The sequence below is a fragment of the Astatotilapia calliptera genome, chromosome 16, assembly GCF_900246225.1.
Source record: "Astatotilapia calliptera chromosome 16, fAstCal1.2, whole genome shotgun sequence".
NCBI classification, from domain to species: domain Eukaryota; kingdom Metazoa; phylum Chordata; class Actinopteri; order Cichliformes; family Cichlidae; genus Astatotilapia; species Astatotilapia calliptera.
The window spans coordinates 320835-347621 of NC_039317.1; the positions used below are offsets into that span (position 1 = coordinate 320835).

The following is a 26787-nucleotide window of genomic DNA, read 5'->3' on the forward strand; positions in this document are numbered from 1 at the left end:
GTGAGCGTTGGGTATGCTGGAGGATGTTGGGCCATCAGGTGAAAGTCTGTTTCATGAAGTCTATTTCTGATTGTTTGGTTAGAGACATTCACACCAGTTGCCCCCTTGAAGGTCATTTTTATGGCTCTTGTAGTGCTCATCCTGTTCCTCCTTGCACAAACGAGCACAAACTGTTCCTGCTGATGGGCTAAGGACCTTCTATGACTCTGTGCCAGCTCTCCTAGAGTAACTGCCGGTCTCCTGGAATCTCCTCCATGGTATCAAGACTGTGCTGCGAGACACAGAAAACCTGACAATGGCGTGTACTGATGTGTCATCCTGGAGGAATTGGACTATCTCTTCAAGCACAGCTTAACTAAACATATACAAGATGATTTTTGTAGTTGATCACTAAGTTTGCACATATTTGAGGAGGGACAAACTCCTGTTTACAGAATCCTTTAGATTGCTTGGCTGCCACGTGACAAATCAAGCTTCAGCTCCCTCCCTAGATTTTCTGTCTGACTGAGGTCTGGAGACTGGTTCGGTCACTTCATGTGCTTCTCCTGACAGGTTAGACAACTCAGTTGCTTCATTGTTGGTTTCATCTGACCGTAGACTTTCTCCCATATAGAATTATTTCTATGTCAAAAGTCGGGTTAAAGAAAAATGCAGTCCTGGGCAAATAATTTCATTTCACTGGAGCAGGTATTAATTCCCACTCATACAATTAAATTCTTGGATAGATTAAATTAAATTCTTCAACCACCCACCTACAAAGAACTCTGCAGGCACATGCACAATGAAGCCAACGTGAATGCAAGTGTTTGCTTTGCGAACACTTCAGCAGATTCATGGGTAAATCTGCTCTGCATATTAACTATCAGCTGGTTTTATGGTAGTCACAGTTGTGTGACCACTGAAGGAAATGTTTTCTCCTCACAATAAAAAAAATAAAGTGCTTTTCTTCTTTATAAAGTAGGATCTATGCAGAAACTATGTATGCGTTTTACTGGGAAAAACGATATAAGAAATGTGCCAAAACAGGTGAGAAAAACTGTACGATATGTGGTGTTAAAATAAAGCTTTCTCCCATGAAAATGTCAGCATCATCCTTTGAGCAGGTAAAACGTCTTTCTCATGGACCCTTAAACAGGAAGATTTTTTGCCATCTTACCTGGCATGATATTAAATGTTTAAATGTACTTTACCGTCTTGGAAGCTGTTAACCCCGACCTTTGCAGGTGAGCATTGGAGGCTCCTGCTTTAATTAGGCATGCCATTTTTTGGCTGCTGCATTTGAAACCAATGTAAACTCCATAGCCCTTCCTCATAAAACTTTGGATTTTCATATTCTATTGCTTTATGGCCTCTTTCTGCCTACACAGTGTCAACCTGGCTGATGGAGTGTATTAGTCATGACCTTTTAGAAGGAAGAGCAGAAGAACTGTTATTAGGAGGCTAGCAGAAAGATATTATCCCACTCTGGTGACCTACACAGATGTTATTCAGATAAGGGATGAAAAATCACCTCCTTCTCCTGGAAAACCCCAGCAGGACAAGAATGTCTTCACTGCCCTGCTCTTTTTCTCTCTCAGCACATGATTTTCTTTCTTTCTACCAGGCAGGTAGGAACAACTGTGAACTTTCAGCCCCAGAGATAAAACAAAAATGAACTGTGGTTAAAAAACGAAATGTGGTTTTAGAAGCAAAATGTGCCGTTATAGTGAAGCTGTATGCTAATATGAAGTGAAAAGGAACTAGCATTGTTCTTCATTTTATGGTCTGCAAATTTGCAAATCTATCCTCCACAAATATTTACAGTGTTTAGAACATATAGGACAGGTAAAAAAAAAAAGGCTCGCCTTTGGGATTTGCTTTAAATAAATAAATAATAAATCGGGGGGAAATGACGACGCTAGCCCGGGCGCCAGCCCTGCTAATGAGGCGCTCACCTGAGGCAACCAACAAGAGCTAACTGCAATGGCCTCTGTGGATCCCAAACTGACCCAAATGAAGGTGGACATTTGTAACACGCTGCAAGGGGAGATTGCTGTGCAGAAAAAGACATGGCCAACTCCACTTTAAGAAGGGAGATGAAGAACCACATTGCTCAACTTAAAGATGTTGAGGACTCCACTGCAAGCACGTCAAACTCCGTGGTGGAGCTAGAAAAAAAAGTTACACAACTATCAGGTCAATGTATAGATTTGGAAGGACTTTCTTTTCTTTTCTTTTTTTCTTTTGCCTGTCCCGTTTGGATCTTTAACCGTCAGAATTGTTGTCTGAAGGCCAAGAAAGATGCCAAGCAGATTTACTTTACCAAGTGGATCATCATGGCCTTGCCATATTGGTCCATTTGATTGACCTTTATTATAATTATGCATTTATTTTATTTGATTTTCGGTTGTTACAGATGGGACAGACATGACTGGGGGATAGGACAGGGAGGAAGAATGAAAGAAAGAGAGGGAGAGAGAGAAAAATAGAGGAGGGGAGAAGAGATGGTGAGAAAAGGGGGAAGAAGAAAAAAGAAAAACAAGCAAAACACCTGGATCACCTGTATGGAGAAGGGAAAAAAAACACAAAAGAGCAACATAATAAATACAACATCACAATAAACTAGCTAACAGTAGATAACAGTAGATACTAAATATTAAATGTTGTTGTGCAGCACGCAAGATCGACAGCACACAATGTGTTTTGAGGCACCAGCCAAGAAAGGTGTAGTTTGTGTCTGTGTACACCTGTGTGCACACCTGTGTGGATCAGCACGCTTGTATTCAAAATGTTCCTCCATGTAACGATCTGCTAGGGAGTGTGGGGAGCCATAACCCCGTCCCCCAGGGCATGAAGCAGATATTGTCACGGTCCGCTGTGACAGACCGTGTGGAGAGTGCGTGGAGGACTCAGGTGCGGACACGAGTGACACGGGAGTAAACTTTAAACAAAAGCGAGCCTTTTATTGTGGCTGGTAACGCAAGAGAAACAAACAAGAATAAGGGCAGCTCAAAAGCAATAACTAAACAGAAACCTAAACTGGGAATGAACTAAGGTAAGGCTATGAATACAACAGACCGGGCATGGAAACATGGAGGGTGGGAACACAGACGACGCGACACAGACTGTATGAAACACAGAGACTAAATACACATGAGGGATGATCAGGGGAAGTGGATGCACACGGGGAACACAGGTGACACTGATAATCATAACAAGACACGGCAGGAGTGAACGTAACACTGATGGGAGATGGGCAAAGTAAAGCAGGAAGTACACAGAGGTTCAAACAGGAGGAGAGAGAGCACGGGGAGAACGCAGACATAACGGGCTGGGGAAAACATAGAATAAAACACAAAGAGAGACGAGGGCTCATAAATACACAGAGGGGCACACAGGGGGTAAGAGTCACGAAGGGAAAACACATAAGGAACAACGTAACAGATCAACCCAGGAAGCATGGCCTAAATAAAGAACAAAATATAAAAATACATGAAAACTAAGAATACTGGGCCCACATGGCCCAGGACCATGACATCACCCCCCCCTCAAGGGCTGGCTCCCGACAGCCCAAACCCGAGAAACAAAACAAAAACAGAAAACAACCCACCCAGGGCGGGAGGCGGGGGACCAGGACGGAGGGACCAGAACCGGAAACAAAAACAAACAACAGAAAACACAGGAGCACATGACCATAGTCAAAATAAAGTTCAGGGGGCCGACCCAGAGCCCACAGGCACAAGAGTTCACGGGTCACACGGTCGGGGGGCCGACCGCGCGGAAGGCAGCGGCGGCTCTCCAGTCTCAGGCATGCCGGCCATGGCCTGGTGGGCGCAGGACCAGGCGAGGACAAAGACTCTGAGGCTGGAGCTGCAGCAGACGACTCTGAGGCTGGAGCTGCAGCAGACGACTCTGAGGCTGGAGCTGCAGCAGACGACTCTGAGGCTGGAGCTGCAGCAGACGAAGCACAGGCTGGAGCTGCAGCAGACGAAGCACAGGCTGGAGCTGCAGCAGACGAAGCACAGGCTGGAGCTGCAGCAGACGAAGCACAGGCTGGAGCTGCAGCAGACGAAGCACAGGCTGGAGCTGCAGCAGACGAAGCACAGGCTGGAGCTGGACCAGGAGGAGCAGAAGCAGAAGGTGGCTGGATGGGCGGCTCGGGCCCCCCAGCAGACGTGGCATGGTGCTGGACGGGCGGCTCGGGTCCTCCAGCGGTGGCATGAGGCCGGATGGGCTCCTCGGGCCCTCCAGCGGAGACAGGAGGCTGAACGGGCCCCTCGGACCCTCCAGCGGAGACAGGAGGCTGAACGGGCCCCTCGGACCCTCCAGCTGACGTGGCGTGAGGCTGAACGGGCTCCTCGGGCCCTCCAGCTGACGTGGCGTGAGGCTGAACGGGCTCCTCGGGCCCTCCAGCTGACGTGGCGTGAGGCTGAACGGGCTCCTCGGGCCCTCCAGCTGACGTGGCATGAGGCCATTGCGGCGGTGATGAGACCCTGGGGCCTATAATGGAAGCATCAGTTGGTGCAGGCGCCTGCAGAGCGTCAACCGCTCCCACCCGAGTGCCTAGGCTGGGTGCGGAGCTCAGCTGTGCACTGACTGGCATAACCTTGGGAACCAACCTGGGTGTAGGAACAAACCGGACGGCAGCCATTCCCACCTGAGGTGCAGATGCAGGTGCAGGATATGGCTGACCTACGGCTGCCCTGACCCCAGTGGTGAGAACTAGCTCAGGTGCTGGCTGGGTGACCCCTGCCTCTACCTGGAGATCAGATGCAGGTGAGAGGTCAGGCAACGCCACAGCCACCCTGGGAGTGAGCACAAAGTTCCAGATATTGACTTTGTCAGGTGCAAGCAGAGGAGCAACAACAGACAAAGACCTTAAAGTCTCTAAGCCCTTAACATAGTCCAAATTGTCCTTAGTTGCCCTTCTTGGGGAGCTAAACACATCTTCTGTCTTAGAGCATGATTCAAACAACATTTCAGACCTGAAATAAGTTGGCTCAGTGACACAAGTGATAGTTATACTGTCCCAGGAACCATGATTCTTAAGGCCAAGACATGATTCATGAACCCACATAAAACAACCAGGACTATGTGCAGATGATTTTAACATAATAATTTGGCAGTCACATAGGAAATAACTACGCTTATTGGAGTCTAAGCCCCCCGTAGGCGAGACTGAGTTAAGGGGGGGTTCAGCCACACACACTAATCTGCTGTGGAAGGCTAGTGAGTGGAATGCACATGGACCTGGCTTTGCACAGAAAACATAGTGGACTGGCTCTGAGCCATCCGGCTGAATTGTCTTTAGATCGGCCAGTTCATTAACTGCTGTCAAAAGGTCCTGGCCCAGGGGTGCAGTTAAAGGGCTAGCTGGGTTGTAATTGCTAGCATGGCGCTCCCCCCCGACAGCCTTTGAAACATGAAATTCAGCCTTGTCATTGGATAATGCGGGAGCATAACTTAAACAGTCCTTCAGTGTTGTATTAACGGAAATGGCAATGTCATTCACAGACATAGGGAAACCTGGCAGACCCATAATAATCGTCCCGGCCCGATGGAATGGTGTAGAAAAGCAGTCGCTGATGTCGGGCTCCAAAGCACTCACTCTGGTCAAACCATCAGCAGAGTGAGGAACATGGGGACCGATCAGCACAGGATCATAACAGACATTTTCATGATCAACACTGGACATTTCTTCTTTCGCTGGTCTAGTTATATAAACAGAACATTTGTTATTTGACTCAGGAACAAAGTAAACTGACTCGGAAATGGGGGTGCTAGCCAAGGGCAATACAGTCATACTACTGGTCAGATCAGAAGCTTTCTCACTTGATTTGCGGTTAACAGACAGCAGGGGCTGAGACACGGTCTTAAATAAGGCCCCAAATGCCCTAGTGGTCTTAAAAGAAGCCCTCTCAGTGGAAGATGGAGGTTCTGGGTGTGCAGAATCATTAGTACATCCTTTTTCGCTAATGTCCCCCTCATCCTGCTCATACGTAATACCAGGGTTTAACAGTACATCACTTGGTTTAATTCTCAGGACTGAAGAGTCTATGGTCGGTTTGGCAGTGTCAGTTTCACAGTTCGGTGATGGCAGTGTGTCTTCCCCAAGAATAGCGTGCCCAACACCAGAAAGTTTAGCTTTGTTGTCAAACCACAACGTGGGCACAGGAGTAACACCTTCAACATTAGCAGTCAGAGGCATGGAAAAGGCAGCTTCTTCACTGGCCCCCGAGAAAACAGACCGTGACGAGGTGCATGGGGGGGTGACAGAGTTAACAGTACAGGTAAATTGTGTCTCCATCTCCGAGACCTTAGTTGTCTTTCCAAGGCCCTCGCCCTCACTACATCCAGGGCGTTTCAGTGGCAACAGAACGTTATCACTAACCTCTGAGTGCCGTGTAGAGCGACGCCGACGCCGCTTCCTCCTCGGAGCGGCCGCGAGCGCGGCAGCGTTAACTGTTGGGATCGAGTCTTCCTCCTCTGCCCACATCCTCGCCAGACAAGCGGCCGGAGACGTGAAGTCCTCGCGAGGGGGTGACGGTGAGCGGCCGGTCTGAAGCAGGGCGATAGGTGGGAGCTCCTCCTCGGGAATGAGCCAAGGCTTCCAACGGAGCTCCTCCTCCCGATAAGCCCGCAACACCTGCTGACGCTCATCGTCACCAAAATCTATGGCCTCCATCGCTTCCGTGTGCTGGTCAGTGCAGCTTGACTGTGGCGGAAACGAGGAAGCCGATCCACGGTGAGGCGATGGCTGAGTGGAAGTGGACCTCAGCGTTCCACCTCTCACAGCCTCTGGCTCATCAGGCAGCGGCGATGACACCCGTCCACGGGACGGAGGTGTGGGTGCTGAGACGGCATTCAGGACCCTCTGGGCCAGCGCACGGGCACGAAGCTCCTCCTTAAGGGGGCCCAGGGAGTCAAACGCCTCGACGAGGTGGGGGAGTTGTCGCAACCGTGGCTCCCGCAACAAAACGGCGTCCACGGCCGCCAATCCCGTGGAAACCACACTTGGATCCGCGCATCCGATGATGCGATCCATAATGCGGCAGAGCCGGTTCAGCTCCTCCCCTACCTCCTCTGAAATGTCCGCTGAGTCCGACATGGTCGCGTCGTACTGTCACGGTCCGCTGTGACAGACCGTGTGGAGAGTGCGTGGAGGACTCAGGTGCGGACACGAGTGACACGGGAGTAAACTTTAAACAAAAGCGAGCCTTTTATTGTGGCTGGTAACGCAAGAGAAACAAACAAGAATAAGGGCAGCTCAAAAGCAATAACTAAACAGAAACATAAACTGGGAATGAACTAAGGTAAGGCTATGAATACAACAGACCGGGCATGGAAACATGGAGGGTGGGAACACAGACGACGCGACACAGACTGTATGAAACACAGAGACTAAATACACATGAGGGATGATCAGGGGAAGTGGATGCACACGGGGAACACAGGTGACACTGATAATCATAACAAGACACGGCAGGAGTGAACGTAACACTGATGGGAGATGGGCAAAGTAAAGCAGGAAGTACACAGAGGTTCAAACAGGAGGAGAGAGAGCACGGGGAGAACGCAGACATAACGGGCTGGGGAAAACATAGAATAAAACACAAAGAGAGACGAGGGCTCATAAATACACAGAGGGGCACACAGGGGGTAAGAGTCACGAAGGGAAAACACATAAGGAACAACGTAACAGATCAACCCAGGAAGCATGGCCTAAATAAAGAACAAAATACAAAAATACATGAAAACTAAGAATACTGGGCCCACATGGCCCAGGACCATGACAGATATGGAGGAGATCCAGGCCCCAGACATCCAGAGGCCCCAGAGTACAAGGACCCAAGGAGGACCACCAGGGGGGTAACCGTGCTTTCCCACCCCCATATACACAAACAAATACAGAAACAATTTAGAAGGACATAAGGTTTGGGGTACCAGAAGGTAAAGAAAGTGGACAGCGAGTGAGTGATTTTGTGTTGCGACTGTTACAAGACATATTGGACGTGGATGAGACGCTGCTTCTGGACAGAGCACACACAAGAGATACCGTCCCAGCACCTGATTGCAAGGATCCACTACTGATACACCATGGAAGAAATACTATGTCAAGTTTTGAAACAAAGAACTTGAAACATGGTGACAATCGCATTCAGATTTTTCAAGATTTGGCACAGGCTGTAGTGAAGTGCTGCGCAGCCCAGCTAGGAATCTGCTCCGAGATAAACTCTGAGTTAAATTTGGACTTTTATATCCTGCCAAACTCAGGGTGACACAGCGGCACAGAGCTTGTGTCCACAGACCCCAATGAAGCTCGCCATTATGCACAAGAACAATTTGGACCTTGACAGGGACAAGTCCGAAAAGATGTTTTCTGTTGGATGTCTGGACCCAAGTCATGGACACTATTGTTTATATAAACTGCTCAGACCAGGCTGCTGTATGGTAAATGCAAACACAACAACAACAACAACAACCTTTATTTATAGAGCACAAACATTTTAGGCTGAATTTCTTTTTATCTAGGCTTCATTTGTGTTGAAATGTGTCCAGTGTTTTTGCTAATAGCGCATTTTCTGATCCAGTGATGTTCACTTCGTGTCCCGGTCCTGGGTCAGTGACCCGGTGTTTTTGGTTTTTGTACTTTTACTTTAGATTTTATAATGAATTATGACTGTTTGTGTTTTGGTTTCCCAGTGTTTATTCTGTGCTCCCTCTGTTTTGTGTCATCCCTGCCTGTGTATCCCCTCTAGTGTAGTCAGGTCTCTGTGTTGAGCCCGTGTCTCTGAGTCTGTGTCTTTGCTTGTGTGCATTTCCTGTTTTACTTTGAAGGTCCGTGTCTGATGTCAGTGTGTTCAATTTACGTTTCCCCAGTCCTGTCATGTCTGATTACTCCCAGCTGTGCCCTCCTTCTGTGCCTCATTCCCTCGTTATTCCTCTGTGTATTTAAGCCTTGTGTCTGCCTCTGTTATGTTAGTTGCTGGTTCGTCTGCGTAATCTCCCTACATCATCTTATGTTTTCTCGCCATGTCTCCCTGCATCTCTGTTTTTGGCTTCAGGTTCGTTCTGTTAGTTTTTTCCAGTTTAGGTTTTAGTCTGCCGTTTCTGTTTGTTTTCACCCACCTCTCAAAATATAGCTCACTCGCATCAAAAGTTGCATCTTGGGTCACCCTTCCAACCTCTACTCGTCTGCCAACGCAGACGTGACAGTACAAACCAGCCATCATGGACCCAGCAGCATTCGACCCCCCCGAGGAGCTCCGTGAGGATATTGTTTACTCTGTGGACAGATTGATTAATTTGTGGCTGGAGCATGAGGGGAAAGAACTTCGCCAAGCTGTGGCTAACCGGCTACAGCGATTAGTTTCCGGTCTCCCCTGGCTGCTCAGCTCACTTCACCCGCTCGCACAGAATTTCGTTCTGAACGAGCTTCGCCTTCACCCCCCGGCTGCTACCACCCACCCAGCAACTAATGCTTCGCTGTCTCAGTCTCTAGTGTGACGGGTCCCCGCTACCTGTAGCTCAGCGTGACGCGTCCCCGCTACCTGTAGCTCAGCCTCCAGCGTCCCCGCTACCTGTAGCTCAGCCTTCAGTTCTGTCAGCCACTCAGCCATCCATCATCTCTATTCAGGGAGAAAATCTCCTTCTCACCCAGGGTGTTTCTTACAATCTAGATGTTTTAGGGGCAGTTAGTCACTCCAGGGCCTCCCCAGAGGCTAGGTCTCATTCCCCAGCTGATTCTGGACCCCTGAAACAGCCCCCTAAGAACTGAACCATGTCAGCGCTGCCTGGGCAGAGCCAGTGCCCTGTGCAGCTACCTTTGTCCCTGGCAGAGGTCTCTGTGCCTGCTGGTTCTGTTCTGTCCCTGGCAGAGGTCTCTGTGCCTGCTTTCCCTGAGCCTGCCTCCGCTGGAGGGTCTGAGGGGCCGTTCAGCAGCCTTCCTTCGTTGAGGGGCCCAAGGAGCCACTTCAGCCATCGGTCATCACTGTGGGGTTGGAGGAATTGCTTCAGCGCCTTGTGCCCACTGACAGCTCTGAGTCCACTCAGCCACCTCCTGTGTTTCCACCAGTGGTTTCCACACCGTCGCCTGAAGCGGTCGGCCCCCTGTACTGAACTGTTTTGAACTTCTGTGTTGCTGTCCTCCAGGTCAGCCTCCTGAACTGTTTTTGAACTGCTTCCTGTGCTCCAGTTTTTTTTTGTTTTTTTTTTGTGGTTGTTTTGTTGCTCTAGAACCCTTGGCAGAGACAATTTGCACTCTCCCAGATATACATGGTTACAACGCAGCGTACACTACTAATACCATATCACTGTACGCTGATGACATCATATTATATATAACACAACCACAAACTTTTGTCCCAACAATTCTTTCTGTTGTTGATAACTTTGGAACCTTTGCAGGTTACAGGATAAACTGGGGGGGGAGTTAATTATTGCCCATAAAATTTGAAAACAATGAGTAGCTTGCACCTCTACCATCAAAGTGGCTTCTGAAAAGATCACCTACCTGGGCATTGTAATAACCAAAAATTAGAGCTCTCTCGTGAAAGAAAAATTTCTTCCTCTATTAGAGAAGTTTAGGAATATCATTCAGTTTTGGAGAATGCTTTCTATTTCATTGATAGGAAAGGTGAACTCAATAGGGATGGTTTCTCTCCCACAGTATTTGTACCTGCTCCGTCTTTTTTGCCCAAATCATTTTTCAAAAGGTAGGATGCAGTTACAGCGCCATTTATATGGAATTACAAATCACACAGAATAAAAACAGGGAACATCTTTGTAAACACAGATCTGCTGGAGGTTTGTCACTATCTAACTTCATGCATTATTATCACATCACAAAAATCTCTCTCCTGTTGGATGACACAGCGTTGTTACCTGAAGGGTTGCAGATGGAGCGGGAGGACTGCCTTGCTTACTCTATTGGCGCAGTATTACTCACCTGTTCCTCTGACAGGTGCACACTATAATCATAACCCAGTGATCCACAGCACTGTAACAATCTGGAAACAAGTAACCAATTAAAACGTAACACTGTCATTTTGTATACCTATTGCATCTAACCCCTCTTTTTTCTGTCCTGTGCTGATGGGGCTTTCAACTTGTGGCAAGAACTGGGTGTTTGTAAAGTGAAAGACTTGTATTCAAATGATACCGTCATGTCATTTCAACAATTACAAGATAAATTTCGATTACCAAACAGTCAGTTTTTTAGATATCTTAAACTATGTAATTACATGCGATCATTTTTGCCGTGAAAAATGCACGAGTTTTGGCGTGGCATTTTTACATGTCTGTCCAGTGCTCTAAAGTCTAAGATTGACCCAACTGCAATAACTGTTTTTGGGACTTTGAAAGAAGCACGGGGTCTATGAAGGGCACAAAAATGTCTTTTGGTGAACTGGTCATTGCAAAGAAACTAATCCTGCAGCTTTGGAAGGGCTAAAATGTTCCTGGATTAAAGATGTGGATTACAGAATTCATAAACACACTTCACCTTGGGAAAATAAGATATGCTATTATTGGCAATATAAATGACCAAATTTGCTTTAGGCTGCTCCCTGTATGAAAGGTACGAACGCAGTAACTGGGTCATTGCAGCAAATTTCAATGCAAGACACCCTACGACAGCGGTCCCCAACCTTTTTTGTGCCACGGACCGGTTTATGCTCGACATTATTTTCACGGACCGGCCTTTAAGGTGTCGCGGATAAATACAACAAAATAAAACTAGTACTGGTACCGAAAAAAAGAAGATTTATTCATAACACACGTGAAACGACCCAGGAAAACTGAGTTAACGATAAAAACGATAACAAAACAACGCTGAAAATCATACATTTCACACCTGAGCCTCAACTCTCGCGGCCCGGTACCAAACGACTCACGGACCGGTACCGGTCCAAGGCACGGGGGTTGGGGACCGCTGCCCTATGAGACCACCCATCTCCCATGCTACAGTTAGCAAACTGCTTGCTAAGTTTCGTGAAACTGGTTCAGTGTTGGATTTGCCAAAATGTGGACGCAAGAAAACTGTCACTAATGAAGAAACATCAGTGGCTGTCCTAGCTTCATTCAGCAAGAGCCCACAGCGTAGCACTCGCCGCATGTCACTGGAGAGTGGCATTAGTCAAACATCCCTTCAGTAGATATTAGCTACTCACAAATGGCACCCTTACAAACTCCAGCTACTGCAGCATCTCAACGAGGATGACCCAGATCGGCGCACAGAATTTGCAGAATGGGCAAAACAAAAATTGGAACAGGACCCTCAGTTCACGCAGAAGATTTTGTTCAGTGATGAGGCAAACTTTTATGTGAATGCTGAAATTAACAAACAAAACCACCGCTATTGGTCTGACACTAACCCACATTGGATGGACCCCTCCAAGACTGTTGGAACAACAAAAGTGATGGTTTGGTGTGGTATATGGGGTCAGGGCTCTAGAGTGCAACCAATTTGGTCGCAAATGCGACAGTGGTGCGACTAAAAATAAATATTTGGTCGCACCTGTGCGACCAACTGTTCGGGTAACAAAAAAAAAAAATCTCTGCATCTCTCCGTGTGGTCAACAACAGACACACATTATGCCCCTATCGTGGACTAAACCAATCAGAGATAGTCAGGGGCGGGACCTCACTGATTGGCCGTGGTCCAGTTGAAAGTGCAGGTTAAAGAGAGAGGTGAGTAGCTTGAATAAAGCGATATCAATTCATTAATGGATTCCACACAAAGACGTAAACACAGAACGGACCCGACGCATCAGAATCAGCTTTGTCTTTCTCGGCTTTCTCACCCGACGGCCCGTAGACAGACACGCTGTCGGAGCTTAACGATTCTGATGCGTCGAGTCCGCTCTGTGTTTACGTCTTTTTTGCGCTGATTCTGAGCTGCAGGTTTTGTCTCTCTCCAACCAAAATTCGCCGAGCCAGCAGCAAAAGAAGCAGCAAACTATGCTTCACATTTGATCAATGTCGTCATGAATTTCCTCTGACTTTTGCGCTTTTGCTTCCACCATGATAAAAATTACACTTCCTGCACAGCTCTCTCTCTCTCTCTCTCTCTCTCTCTCTCTCTCTCTCTCTGTGTACTTCAGGAACAGTTTCCCGTCTCAAATCTCTGTTTTCTGCATTATTCATTCGCTTATTACCCACCAGTCTACCGTTGTTTACAGTAGGGCTGGGTATCGTCACTGATTTCTAGAATCGATTCAATTCCGATTCACAAGGTCCCGAATCGATTCGATCCACGATTTAATTCGATTCGATTCGATTTAAATCTGGGAAATTTTGACAGTCAGAAATATTATAATTCAGATCAGTACATTTACATATTTTTGTATCTATAAAAAGGAAGCTGACACACGCAAGACTTTATCCAAGGTGTGAGCATCACAGCAGAGGCCTTTGTGTCAAAGTAGCTGAAGATAAAACACAGAAAAACATGAAGGTGATTTTCCTGTTCTGGGATTTTATAAAAATATTCTGCAGTACATCAAAAACGAAAGAAAACCATTAATCAACATATGAACATTACCTCTGAAGTTACAGCGGTTTTATTAGAGACACGGCTAAGCGTTTTGCATTTTGCTTAATTTTAAAAAGTTTAAATTTGTTCAATATTGAACGGCAGAAATTAGGTTTACTTTTCGGAAGTAAGTAAAAGGGAAAAAAAAACGTCGGCAGACAGCGCTGTAAACAACGGTAGACTTGTGCGTAACAAGCAAGCGACTAATGCAGAAAAGAGAGAGAGAGAGAGAGAGAGAGAGAGAGCTGTGCATGAAGTGTGATTTTTATCCTGAAAAGTCAGCAAAAGTCAGAGGGAATTCATGACGATGTTTATGTGAAGCGTAGTTTGGATCTTCTTTTGCTGCTGGTTCGGTCAATATTGTTTGGAGAGAGATCAAACTAACAGTCATATGATCAGCGCAAAAAGGGTGTAAACACACAGCGCGGACCCGCGGATCAGAATCAGCGAGCTGTCGGCTTTCAGCCCCGACTGTGAGAAAGGCGACATCTCACTGATTCTGATCCGCGGGTCGCGCTGTGTGTTTACGTCTTTGTGCAGAAGCCGTGTACCTGCTCTCATTTACTGTCTTAGCTGTTTGGTGGTTGTTGAAATTTTGTGATCTTTCACCTGAGATTCTGGCATTTCGGGCAAAATAAATTAATATTAAAAAATCGATTCAGGATTTTAATGAATCGATTTTACGTTATCCAAGCCAGAATCGATTTTAATCGATAAATCGATTATAAAAACCCACCCCTAGTTTACAGCGCTGTCTTTTTATTTTTTCACTTAAATGACCTCGGACAAGAAAGCCTAATTTCTGCTGTTCAATACTGAAAAAATTTAAACTTCTTAAAATTATGCAAAATTGCAGAATATTGCAGGTTATCTTTTAAGGTTATCTGCTATAAAAAGCCAGACCAGGAAAATCTCCTTCATGTTTTTCTGTTTTTTATTTTCAGTTACTTTCACACAAAGGCATCTGCTGGGATGTTCACAATTTTGATGAAGTCATACATGTATCAGTACTGATAAATGATCAGAATTATAATATTTCTGACTGTCTGAGGCTAAATTGAATCAAATCAGGACTTTGAGAACCGGAATCGAATGGATTATAGAAATCAGTGATGATGCCCAGCCCTAGTGAGCAGCCTAGCATGAGAGAAGTGGATGTAGCTGTGGGTAATAAGAAAAGATGAAAAGAACGATTGCTAACTTTTTTGTTAAGTTAAGGCCTGATCTGTCTGAAATTCATAGCCAGTGCTCTAACCATCAATCTTTGAATGCTGAAAAAGCACAGTGTATCCAGGAAACACATTATATGCTGCAATAAATGCACTGCCCAAGTGTCCCCTCTCAGCAAAAGACAGCAGCAAACAGGTCGTCAGAGGAGCCAAGATGATGATTAAGTTTAACATTTTCTACAATATTGACAAAGCACTTTAAGCACAAGTTTGTTAGTTAATAATTTAGAAATGAATATTGTCTGTATGGACTTCCCCCCCAAAGAAAGTGCACATGTAAAACTGCGGTGTTAAGCGATGCGGTTGAAAAATTTGAGTGCGCCTAACTTTTGTGCCGGTACGCCAAAATTTTTACCGATGTCAAAAAGTTAGGCTAGAGCCCTGGGGGTACAATGATAGTGGGTCCATTCTTCATCAATGGAAACCTCAAGGCCTCTGGATATTTGAAATTGCTACATGATGACGTGTTTCCCTCTTTATGCACTGAAGCTGGCACGTTCCCTGAGTTTTTCCAGCAAGATGGTGCACCACCACATTATGGGTGCCAGGTCCGAGCATTCCTAGACGAACAGTTTCCTGGAAAGTGGATTGGTTGTCGTTGGCCAGTTGAATGGCCCCCAAGGTCTCCCAATCTGACCCCCTTAGACTTTTATCTTTGGGGTCATCTGAAGGCAATTGTCTATGATGTGAAGATACGAGATGTGCAGCACCTGGAACTACGGATACTGGATGCCTGTGCTGGCATTTCTCCTGCGGTGTTGCTATCAGTGTGTGAAGAGTGGGAGAAGAGGGTTGCACTGACAATCCAACACAATGGGCAGCACATTGAACACATTTTATAAGTGGTCAGAAACTTGTAAATAACTCATGAAAGAATAAAGTTATGTTGAAACCAAGCACACCATTGTTTTTCTTGTGACATTACCAATAAGTCTGATGTGTCACATGGCCCTCTTCCTATTGAAAAAACAAAAGTTGTATCCAAGATGGCCGACTTCTAAAAGGCCACCATGGTTCAAGGTTCAAGGTTCTTTATTCATATGGTCACCACCCATCTTGAGGAGTTTGCCCCCTCACATATACTAATGTGCCACAAACAGGACTTTAATATCACCAACCATTCCTATGTTATTGCGGTGTATCCACCAGATAAATGGCCCACCCTGTACAATACAATAAAATGGAATATCTTTATTGTCACTGTCACTGTAGCTGAGTGTGGTTTGCGGCTCATCTCTAGAAGAGGTCTGGGGCAGGGTGTGGTGTCAGGAGAGGCTGACCTACACAGCTGATCTCCATCATCTCATCATGCCTTCTCTATTTGAGTAGAACTCCAGGAACTGACAGAGAGGAAAGTGGAACAAGTTGCAGAGAGCGTGTGCTTACCGAAGAAGCTGAAAAGCTGCACAACTGCCGATGTACATAAAAGCATTGTAAATAAAGGACTATTGATTCTGCCACACTGTGCAAGTTGGATTCAGCTTTTCACAGGCATTTTACCATGAATGTCAATGGTAGCAGCTTTGAGTAGCCATTAGAGGACGTGCACTTTAGATTAACAGCTTTGTTTATTAAAGCTCTACACCACTTATTTATTACATGATCATTTTGCTCAATAACACTATAATGCAATGCAAAAATCCCTTTAACCTTCAAATGGATGACCTATGATAAGCATACACAGCAGTTATATAAAGTGGATACATTTTTTATAAGAGTTAATGTTATACATTTGGAAGAACTGGCTTCAGCAGATGGCTGATTATAAATTATAATCAATCAATCAATGCAAGATTGTAGACCTGTTCAAGGCTGAAGTGGGCCCCAAGACAATCAGCAAGAAGCTTGGTGAGAGGATGACAACTGTTGGTGCAATATTTCAGACATAGAAAAAATAGTAAACTGACCATCATTCCCCCTCAGTCTGGAGTTCCATCCAAAATCTTGCCTCAGTGGGTGAAGATGATCATGAAAAAGGTGATTAATCAGCCAAAACTACACAGGAGGAGTTGTTAGTGAGGTAAAGGTAGCTGGGAATACAGTCACCACAAACATGGTGCTGCTGAGTATGGCCCAAAGAATTCAATTTCAATTTCAGTTTCAATTTCAGTTTTATTTATATAGCCTCAAATCACAACATCGCCTCGAGGCGCTTTATATTGTAAGGTAGACCCCACAATAATACATACAGAACACCAGAGAACGTCTTCTTTGCACATAGGGTCATAAACGGGGTCATGGACCATACAATCATTGCCGGGATTCTTCTTCCCTCAGTGAGAAAATAGCCCGTGGATGGGTCTGTCAGCATTACAATGACCATGCTACCAAGGCAAAAAAGGAGTGGCTAGGCATCCCTCTGTGAGCAGGAAAAATGCTAATGAGGCTCATTGGAGCTTATCCCAGCTACCATAGGGCGAGAGGCCCTGTACACACCCTGGATATGTTGTTTCAATGTTCAATCTTGTGAGTTGTATATGTAGAACACTAAGATTAAACATGGAAACATTTAAGGAGTAGGTGAAAAAAACATTGAATATATAATTCTTGTGTGTAGTTTTGTAGGGTTGACCTTACAATATAAAACACCTTGAGACATCAACATTAATAGACAATATATTCACTAATGGAATAGAAAACAAAACTGAAAGTGGACTTCGAATTAATGACATCAGTGATCAAATCCTTTTATTTGCAGTAGCAAAATAAAGGAATTATTGGAAGGACAAAGAACAAAATAAATTAAAAGAGAAACAGGTGAGATCAGAGGGGTCATGAATGCTTTTAAAAGTGACCTGCTTAAAAAAAATAGTTCTGGGTAGTTAAATGACCCTGTGTATTTCACTAATATTGAGACAAATATTAATGATACTGGTGCTGTTGTTAATGAATTTATTAGATTATTTGTAAGTCTTGGACCTGTGGGGTCCCGGGCTTTGGTTTGTGGGTTGGCTGCAGAGAGTGGGTGGTGTAGCATTTTCGGTTGGAGGCTGGCTGGCACAACTGGCAGTGATAATCTGATCCGGTCTCTCCAATGTTTCACGCAGTAGTGCACTGGGAGTGCACCGTGCACCGATGCTGCTACCAGGGAGGGGAAGCTGCAGGGCATTCTCAGGAATCCCCACCAGTCCCTGTGATCCTGGTTTATTACTCTGGATTATTAAATAGAAAGATCTGTTTCTGTTTAATAAGCAGGAAACAGAGCTGATTCTTTCTATTTATGTTAGAAATAGAATATAAATAGAAAGAGTTGTTAATAACCTTTTAAAACAGACTTAACCTCCTAAGACCTGAACTCTTTCATGGCATTTTTAATTTCTCTTTGCTATTCGGGCTGATTGGGACCCGATGAATGTAAAAACAAAGAATTTCATGATTTAGTTATTTATTTATTTATTTTTACATGATTTTTGTTTCTGACTAAAATGAGATCCACATATGAGGACATTCGCTTAAAATTTCGATAGAACAGTGACAGTATAACGTCCTCGTAAGTGGATATCAGGCCCTTGTAGAGCAAAATTTAGTATTTTGGTCTAGACAACCCAAAATTTGATGTCCACATATGTGGACACCAGGTCCTATAAATTAAAGAACAGTGATGACTACCAGGAAATACCTGTGGCAGGTCCTGTACAAGAAGCTGGAATTTAATCCCATGGCAATGATAACTGATTAAAACAAGCATCAGGAAGTCTGGAAAAAAACTGGAAACACTTATGCAAAATGCTAAAACATGACTTAATCAAAATTTCATGTCCAGTACACAAAAAAGGGATCATCCGTGTGCTCTCACTTCTCTAATTCACGGTTGTGGGGGGCTGCGCCACCGTTGTCATTGATTGGTTTCTAGCCATGTAAATATGAAGCCTCTCCTGCAGAAAGTGGCACAAAGCTGCTCGCTTGCATTTGGAAAAATGTTTTGAAAGAAGAACAATGTTAAAGCAAGCACGAGTTAATAGTCAGTTCTTTAATAGATACGGATTGTCTTATTTTAAAGTAAAATAATGAATTAATCTCTTCCTTTTCTGCCCAAAATAACATATAGGAACATACTGGGTGGTTTAATGTGTATGATTATAAATAAACCAGTACAAAACTCACTGTCTGAGTAGTCTGAGTACACCACACCTCCAGCTCCCTCACCTCAACTGTTCAAACTGGAGTTAAGCACTTTAGTTGTAAATTATAAGAAGTTAATGTTTTTAAAAGTCTTTTAGCATTTTGAAATTTGTGGACTATCCTTTAAAGCTTGGTGGGAAACCAACCAGTTTAGATGAACTGGTGAAATATTGATTATGCCAGAACGTTGCTGCTGGCTGCCAACGTCTCTGTTTGAGGTAATACTTGGTAAAGGATATTTCAAAAACTGTTTTGAGCCTTCATGTATATTTTTGAGCCTGTGTAGATTAGAAAAAAATTCAAAATACAAACTTGTGCACACAGTTTTTGTTCAAAGTAATTCAGTTGAAAGAAATCATTAAAAGCAGTGACAATCATGTCCATGATTTCTGATGATAACTGCAGTTTGGAGAATCGAATCGAATCTTTACTACCACACAACTACAAGACTCACGGCCACATTAGATACACAATATAAACTCACACACACAAACACACACACACACACACACACACACACGCACACACACACGCACACACGCACACTCACACACACACACGCACACCGTCAGACTGGGTGTCTGGCTCCAGCAGATGACAGGCTGGACAGGAGCAGCTCCCCATCTCTCGCCATATTAGAGTGACACATGGAAACGAGGCTCCCTGGGTGTTTGATGCAGCCCTCTGAACTCTGGCTGAACCTCAGCCTCTGACATTTTCCAACATGTCAGGTCTGATTTGAGTGTATGAACTCCTAATAGTCACACACAGTTAATCCATATGATTCCCCTCTCCTATAGAGCACAGAATGAATTTCCAAGTGAAATATCCATCATCCAGCATGATATTTAAAAGCATTTCTCTCATAACAGCTTGTTTTCATACAATTTAAACCACCGTCCTTCACCCTAAAAAATTATTCAGGGGCTTAGTAAATATCATTATAATTCTAAGTTAGATGACCTTGATTAAATCTTTGAAAATCACAAAAGTGTTATCTTGAGTTGAAAATACTGAAAAGAATGCTTAAATTTTCAACACCAGTTTTTGAGTTGAACTGAGCTCTTTTGTTCAAGTTTATTTAAAAGAAAAAATTCTGTATTTGAAACACAGGGTGCATTATTTAAATCTACTCAATATATCTCATAGAAAGTACTCATAATAACTGAGACACTGGTATTCATACTTATCATTGTCTTTAACTTTAATTATTAATGGTTCAAAAATCAATATAATTTTGTCCCCCAATACTAACTTAAAACTTTGAGTAAGACTAATGACCTTTGGCATGTACCGCACGCGAGGAGCATGGCCTCATGGGAGATTTTCTGCACGTTGAACGAGACAGACACACATCCACTGCAGACTTGGTAACGTTTTCAGGTAAGTGACCAATTCTTACATTAGCTGTCTTTATCCACACCGTTCTTTTATAACATGTTCTGAAGAAAGCGTTTGTCATGGTGGCTCACTTTTCGCAGCGTGTTTGTGCATGTTAATTTAAGTTTTCAACCCGTCTTCCAGTCAAGGCGGCGGGAAACCGCGCCCTTTTATCCTTTTACGTTCTGAGTCGCTATCTGCGTTCCGGGTAATTTGACCGGAATGTCCCGGTACCAGCGACCTGACCGTTTAATCGGGGGCATTTTAGGAACCACGTGAAAGCAGGTGTGCTCAGACATTTCTAGAAAATGGCCCTGTTGAGTCGCGGTGCGGGAGCTGCGGTAGTCACGCGGCCTGACTCACTCTGTCAGGTTGTTCAGGAGATGAACAGACGTCATCAATGGCTTTGGTAACTAAGAAGACCTGCCCGCGGAACAGTTCATAGCAGCAACCATGCTGCTTAGCTTTCTTGTTCTATGTGGGGTCTTTCAGAGCATATAAGACGCTGCTTTCAGCTTTGTCCCGAACAGGGCCAGTTTTTGAGAGAACGCTGACAGGACCGCCCGGGTCAGCAGATTACCTCATCCAGGGCCGGTCCAAAGTACTATGGGGCCTTAAGTAAATTTAGACTGGGGGCCCTACTTCCTTTCAGATCCCAGAAAATAATGAAAAAAAAAAGCTTTGGTCCTTTTGGTCAAGCCAAAAGTACCATCATTTCCAGTATAGTTAGTATATAGTTATAGTATAGTTCCAGAAACACTCAGTTTATTTAAATCCACGTTGAAGACTCACCTATTCTCTGCTGCATTTGAATAAAGCACCAAATCCACACTTTTAAGCTTAAATTTCAAAACTTACATTTAACTACTGATTTTATCTACTGTTGTGATTTTATGTTTTGATTTTATATACTGTTTTGTTTGTTAGTTTGTTTGTTTGCTTGCTTTAATCAATTTTAAATCATGCTTTTTATTTGTTTTTGTTTCTCTGTAAAGCACTTCGAATCACCTTGTTGTTGAATTGTGCTATACAAATAAATTTGCCTTGCCTTGCCTAGTTACTCCCAATTTACATAAATAAATGTTTATTTCAATCCAAGCTAAACTTTCTTATAAGAGATTGGTGTTATGGCAGATTACTCAGTGACATGTTTTGTAATGATAAAGTTTTGATTTGTATTTTTTCAGCACCATCTTCACCACCAGGAAAAAAATCTGCATCAACTACAAAGTAAAGCAGGTAATTTTACTCAGAGGACTTGATGCGTTAAATTTTGGAAGGATATGATATTGTTTTATACAAGCTGAGTAGTGGATGGTGATACCACCTAAATATTTATACTGGTTTTGTGGTGGGTTATTTTAGTCATACAAATGCCAAATCTAAATTTTGAGAATTTTTCAGTTCGGTAAATATATTGATGAGTTCATGGTCTGTCATCCAGTGTCACCATGAGTATAGGCGCAGCCCTTTAAGTGGGTATTCCCCTTGTGCGTGCAGCACTGAAGTATTTTAGTCCACGCCCACCTGCTGTGTGGGCCTCACCCTGGTCTAGTATAAGTTACGGTGAGACCAGGAAATCGGCTCTACCGTTTTTCTTCAGCCAGCCAGAAGATGTCCAGCGAGACCATCCGTCTGTGTCCATCCTGCCAGACCGGCTACATCATGTCGTATGACCGACATGCCGTCTGCGTGGGCTGCCTCGGTCCTCACCATGCGGACCTCGCCCTCACACCTTAATCCTATTGCTGCTCCTGTTAGCTCCTCCCGCCAGAGGAAAAGCAGCGGAGGTCAGCCTTTTTCAAGGCTGATGCTGAGGAGGCGTTCCCACTAAGAGAGGCACTCGCTGGAAGAAGCCATCAAGTTCTTCGATGGTGGGCCGGAATTGGATGATTCCACCCACCGTGAGGAAAACGGCAGTGGTGGCAGCTCCACTGCCTCCCAGCTGGGCAGCCTGGTGACAGAAGGGTGGATGAGCCCCCTGGCCTTCACATGTCGGCAAGGACGCCGCTCCCAGTTGTTGGTGCGCTGCTCCTGGATCTGCCTGGCATCATCCAGGAGGCAGCTGGTGAGAAGGAACTTCCCGTCCGTCCCTCAGCCTGCTCCACCCCCATCTGATGATCTGGCGGGAAGGTATGGCTCCACTCACTCTCGTTGCCCAGATCCCATCTGGCCTCAGTTCCCAGGGATGATGACCAACCTCTCTGAGGCAGCAGCAGAGCCAGCGAAGATTAGAGCGCCGGTCTCTACCTAGGGCTTCACAGAGGGCTTCACAGACCGGAGTTTTCCGCCTGTTCCCCCTCTGGAGCCGAGCCTCGCTTCAGTTTTCGGCACCAAAATGACCAAGGTCGTTGGACAGCGACCGGCCCATCCCGCCAAACTTGACCAGCTGATACCAAGGTTCACTGATCGCGCACATCAATGCACTGTTCAGTCAGCTGCAGTGACTAACAACACTGCCTTGCTAGCGTTTGTCATCTCCAGGAAGGTGGAGGAAGCAGAGCTGCCAGAGGAGCTGAAAGGCTTTCTCTGTAAAGCCGCTGACACGATTCTGAATATGTGCGCCACTTCAGCAGTGTGTTCCTCTCGCATCGCTGCCTGGCAGACGATGGTTCAGAGGGCAACCTGGCTCCGCCTCTTCCCTCTAAGATTATACAATCTCACAGGGAAATAGTGCAAGCAATTCATAACATAAAATTTAGAAGCTTAGTGGAAGATAATACTTTATGTTAAGGGTTTAGTCTGCATACTGAACAACTCCACTTATATGGATTTATGTCTGGATGTGTAAATTAATCTTTTGCATGTTAGAAAATAAAGTCCAGGTTGCAAAAAATGGTAGATTTTTATTTTTTTTATTTTTTTTGATTGAATCAGAATTTTGGCCTTCAGATTTTTTGTCCTCTCCCATCCAGGTCAGTGCAGCGTTTCATAGGATCACGACCCTGAACCTTGAACCAAAGTTCATGTCATCGTTGGACTTGTATTCATCCAAACTCCTGTCCTTGTTTCAAGCCAAGAAAGGTGCTGCTGGACAACGCCACAGGGCACAGTTAAACCTTCTGCTTCAGGTAAGGAAGATTGCATTTTCTAACCACAAAAACGTTCCAACACAGCATTGAAGAGGCCCTTCCACTAAAAACGGCTCTGTTCAATATTTTAGCTCCACAGGTGTTCTTACCTTGATGGTGGGTGTGAAAACAGGTCAACAACAGAAAAAAATTAGTTATGTTTAAGCTAGAAATGGTAAGTCATGTTTTAAATGTGCAAATTTTGCCTCAGTTGAGACTTCCCGTTTTACAGAGTGGAAATTCCATCGAGAAAAAACGAGAAGTCATCATCAGATGTTTCATTGACCATCTGGGAGAGGATCCAAGTGCCTTAATCAAAACCTTTGAGGTTGGTGCAATAAATCTGTTTTAGGAATATTAGTACCGTATTTCCCGGACTACAAAGCGCACCTGAATATTAGCCGCACAAGCTAAAATCAGGGGAAAATCCTGTTTTGTACATACATTAGCCGCACCTGACTAAAAGCCGCAGGTGTTTCAATGTTGACTTATCATATGTAAGAGAATATGCACAAAGGGAATTGTCAGGAAAGAGATGGCTGTTTGGAGACACACCCCTTTTATTAATATCTTGAAAAACAAGTTATGGGTACATATTTGCATAACTTTTTAGGTATATGTACAAGTAGCGGTAATTACAAGTAGGACACATGTACTGTGCTTCATAAATGAGTAACAAATGTAGTACATAACAATAACCTGCAGCACACCAGAAAAATAGATTCAGACTACCTTTTAGGCTCAGGTGCAGCGACACGGCTTTAACAAGAAGAAAAGTCAGTCATTCACCATCTTTCTCTTCTTCCTGCGCACTGAAACCACCAAAGTCCTCTTCTCCAGTGTCTGAAACGAACAGGCTCAGGATGGCTTCGTCATCCACTCTTCTTCTCTCCTTCGTTGTCACTTTCAAAACCAAAGAAATCCTCATTGTCAGTGTCAGAGTCGAACACCCTCAGAAGGGCCGTGGCGGTGTCCTCCTCTCCATCATGCAACAGTCCAGCCCTTCAAATGCGTTGGTGATCGTGGATGTTTTCACACTGGACATGTGACCAACATACCACTCTTGAACCCCGATACTGTGTGTCTGATCACATGCCCTTCCGCCAGGCAACAGCGGAACAAACAAAACAAATCTTACGATATGACAAAAATCATGGACAATCCATAGAAAAGCCGCGCCTGACTAAAAGCCGCAGGGTTCAAAGCTGGTGCAAAAAGTAGCGGCTCATAGCCCGACAATTACGGTAGTTTATTTTAGCTTGTGAGATCATAGAAAAGTTTTAAGATACTGTTCTAAAGAAAAAAAAAACACTTCAAAGCATACAAAAGAATAGCATTTGCTATTGCTATAAGATTTTGGAGCACAGTGTCTACATATTATGAGTACCGGTGATGTCATACAAATGAAACTTTTTGTTTCAATGTTTGGAAATATGTGAGCTTAAAACAGTTGTTTCTCTTTTTAAAGGACGGTGCTGATGCTGTCTTTGTTGAAGAGGCTTTGGCTGAGGAGGTGATGAAGATTTACCTGCTGCAGAATCAAGACAGGTCAGGCGAACCTACTGATGTGGGTATTGTTATTGAAGGCGTTACTGTTCTGGGCAAACTTGGGAATCTGAGCAAAGCCTGTTGCTATCTTTTGGGACTGTGCTATGCTCTGGATCTGAAATACCCCAAGAATTTCAAATGCACATTTGAAGCATTTCGAAAAGTGTTCATGGAGCTGGATCCAGGAAACCTTTCTGTCAAGGTTCAAAGACTGAAAAATGACCTCTGTTCATTGTAGACAAAATTTCACAGGGCTGTTCTTAAAGTGTTAGACTTGTTAAGTGACATGTAATGCTCATCAAAAGGTTCAGTTGCGACATTACATTGTTTTGACATTCCTGTTCATAAATAATGTTTGTACCATAAACTGTGTTTTTGTATTAACTTTCCAGATTCACATTAAGGTGTAAATGGGAGAGTATCATTATGGATGTTTTTTGGTCACTCTTTAGTTATAATCTTCCCAATTTTTTGGAATCAAAATAAGATGTTCAAAAACTATGTCACAGTGCAAATGGTTTTTTTTTCACGATTTATATCTTTTTGGGATCTTAATTTTATTTTTGTCATTTGACCTTTTCTGAAAAGGTAAAGCACTGCGTTCACTTGAGCCACTTTTATTCTTTGTTATTCCCAGTTTTACAGAGTTTTATCAAGCATGCCAATTTGGATGCAATTTTATTATATAAGGCTGTTGTGACTGAAATTTTATCCAAGTTTTATCCACTGAATGTAGAACAGATTTCAGCTCACTGTGTTCAGAGAAGGAATCTGCTAAATGTGTGATTCACAAAAAAGCTGTTTAAAATAAATCATTGTGAACAATGTTGAATTGACGTGGTTCTTTTTTCCTGTGTGTGTGTGTGTGTGTGTGTGTGTGTGTGTGTGTGTGTATAAATAAAATAAACACTTAATTGTAATTAACGTTTTTGCTTAAATTAACTTAAAAATATTAAGTAAATTGCACCATTATTTAAAAACAAATAATTGTAATGGTGTAGGTTAAATGTGCCAAGCATTTCAGCATTTCCTAATTAATATTTTATGTAGTTTGAACTTTTGGTTACTGTTGTTTTAACTTAGATTTTCAATTGTATTTACTCAATTTTTTATGTTACTGTAACATCTTTAATTGTTCATAACAACTTATTCCATTTTAGTTGGATTTACTCAATTAATAAGGTTTATTTAAGAGATGTGATTGTTTTTGCATTTACTCATTATTTTTGAGTGTAAAAGTGTTGCACCAAAATATTTAAGTAATTATCAGTTTTAGTTCTTAGAGTGTTTGTTTTAACTTATACTGGTCTTCTTAACTTTGGATTACTTTGTGTTTGATCGACAAAGTAATGTTTTAAATGACTAGCATTTTGAAATAAAAATTGTAAATGTAGTAAATAAAATCAAATTCAAATTTTATTTGTCACGTACACAGTCATACACAGTACGATATGCAGTGAAATGCTTAGACAACTGCTCGTGACCTAAAGAAAAAAAGAAAAGGCTATGAATAAGATAGGAAATAAATATGAAAATTAAAAAGGGTAAATTTAACTAGGAAGGAATAAAATAAAATATAAAAATTAAAGTTAAAGTTAAAAATGAAATAACTGTACAACACAAATTAGAATGATGGGTAAATTTAACTGGGAAAGAATAAGATAAAATATATAAATTAAAGTTGAAAATAAAATAACTGTACAACAAAATACACAATATACAGTATAGAACTATATAAGAATGTATGAAGAAATATAAATAAATACACAATAACAGCAGCTGTACAAGTATTGACTGGAAATGAAGAATGTAGTGACCAGTGTTGTGCAATCCACATTATGTCTTGTGCAGTGCAAATATGCTTAAAGTGATTAAGTAATGAAGTGAAAACAAAGTCCAGAAAGTCCAGTGTATGTGTAAGAAC

At 43.6% G+C, this 26787-nt stretch overlaps 1 protein-coding gene across 2 annotated transcripts; it reads left to right on the top strand.

The window, feature by feature from the left end:
- The first annotated feature begins 19774 nt into the window (after positions 1 to 19774).
- Positions 19775 to 25692, top strand: LOC113008496 (uncharacterized). Of its 2 annotated transcripts, none has more exons than XM_026145949.1 (5): positions 19775 to 20653; positions 21432 to 21483; positions 23160 to 23315; positions 23548 to 23643; positions 24784 to 25692. In XM_026145949.1, exons 1-5 carry the CDS (start codon positions 20553 to 20555, stop codon positions 25099 to 25101), a joined length of 723 nt encoding a protein of 240 aa, XP_026001734.1. In that variant the 5' UTR covers positions 19775 to 20552; the 3' UTR covers positions 25102 to 25692. The 2 variants fall into 2 exon arrangements, with proteins under 2 accessions (XP_026001734.1, XP_026001735.1); XM_026145950.1 differs by having other exon boundaries at positions 23260 to 23315.
- Positions 25693 to 26787: the final 1095 nt, after the last annotated feature.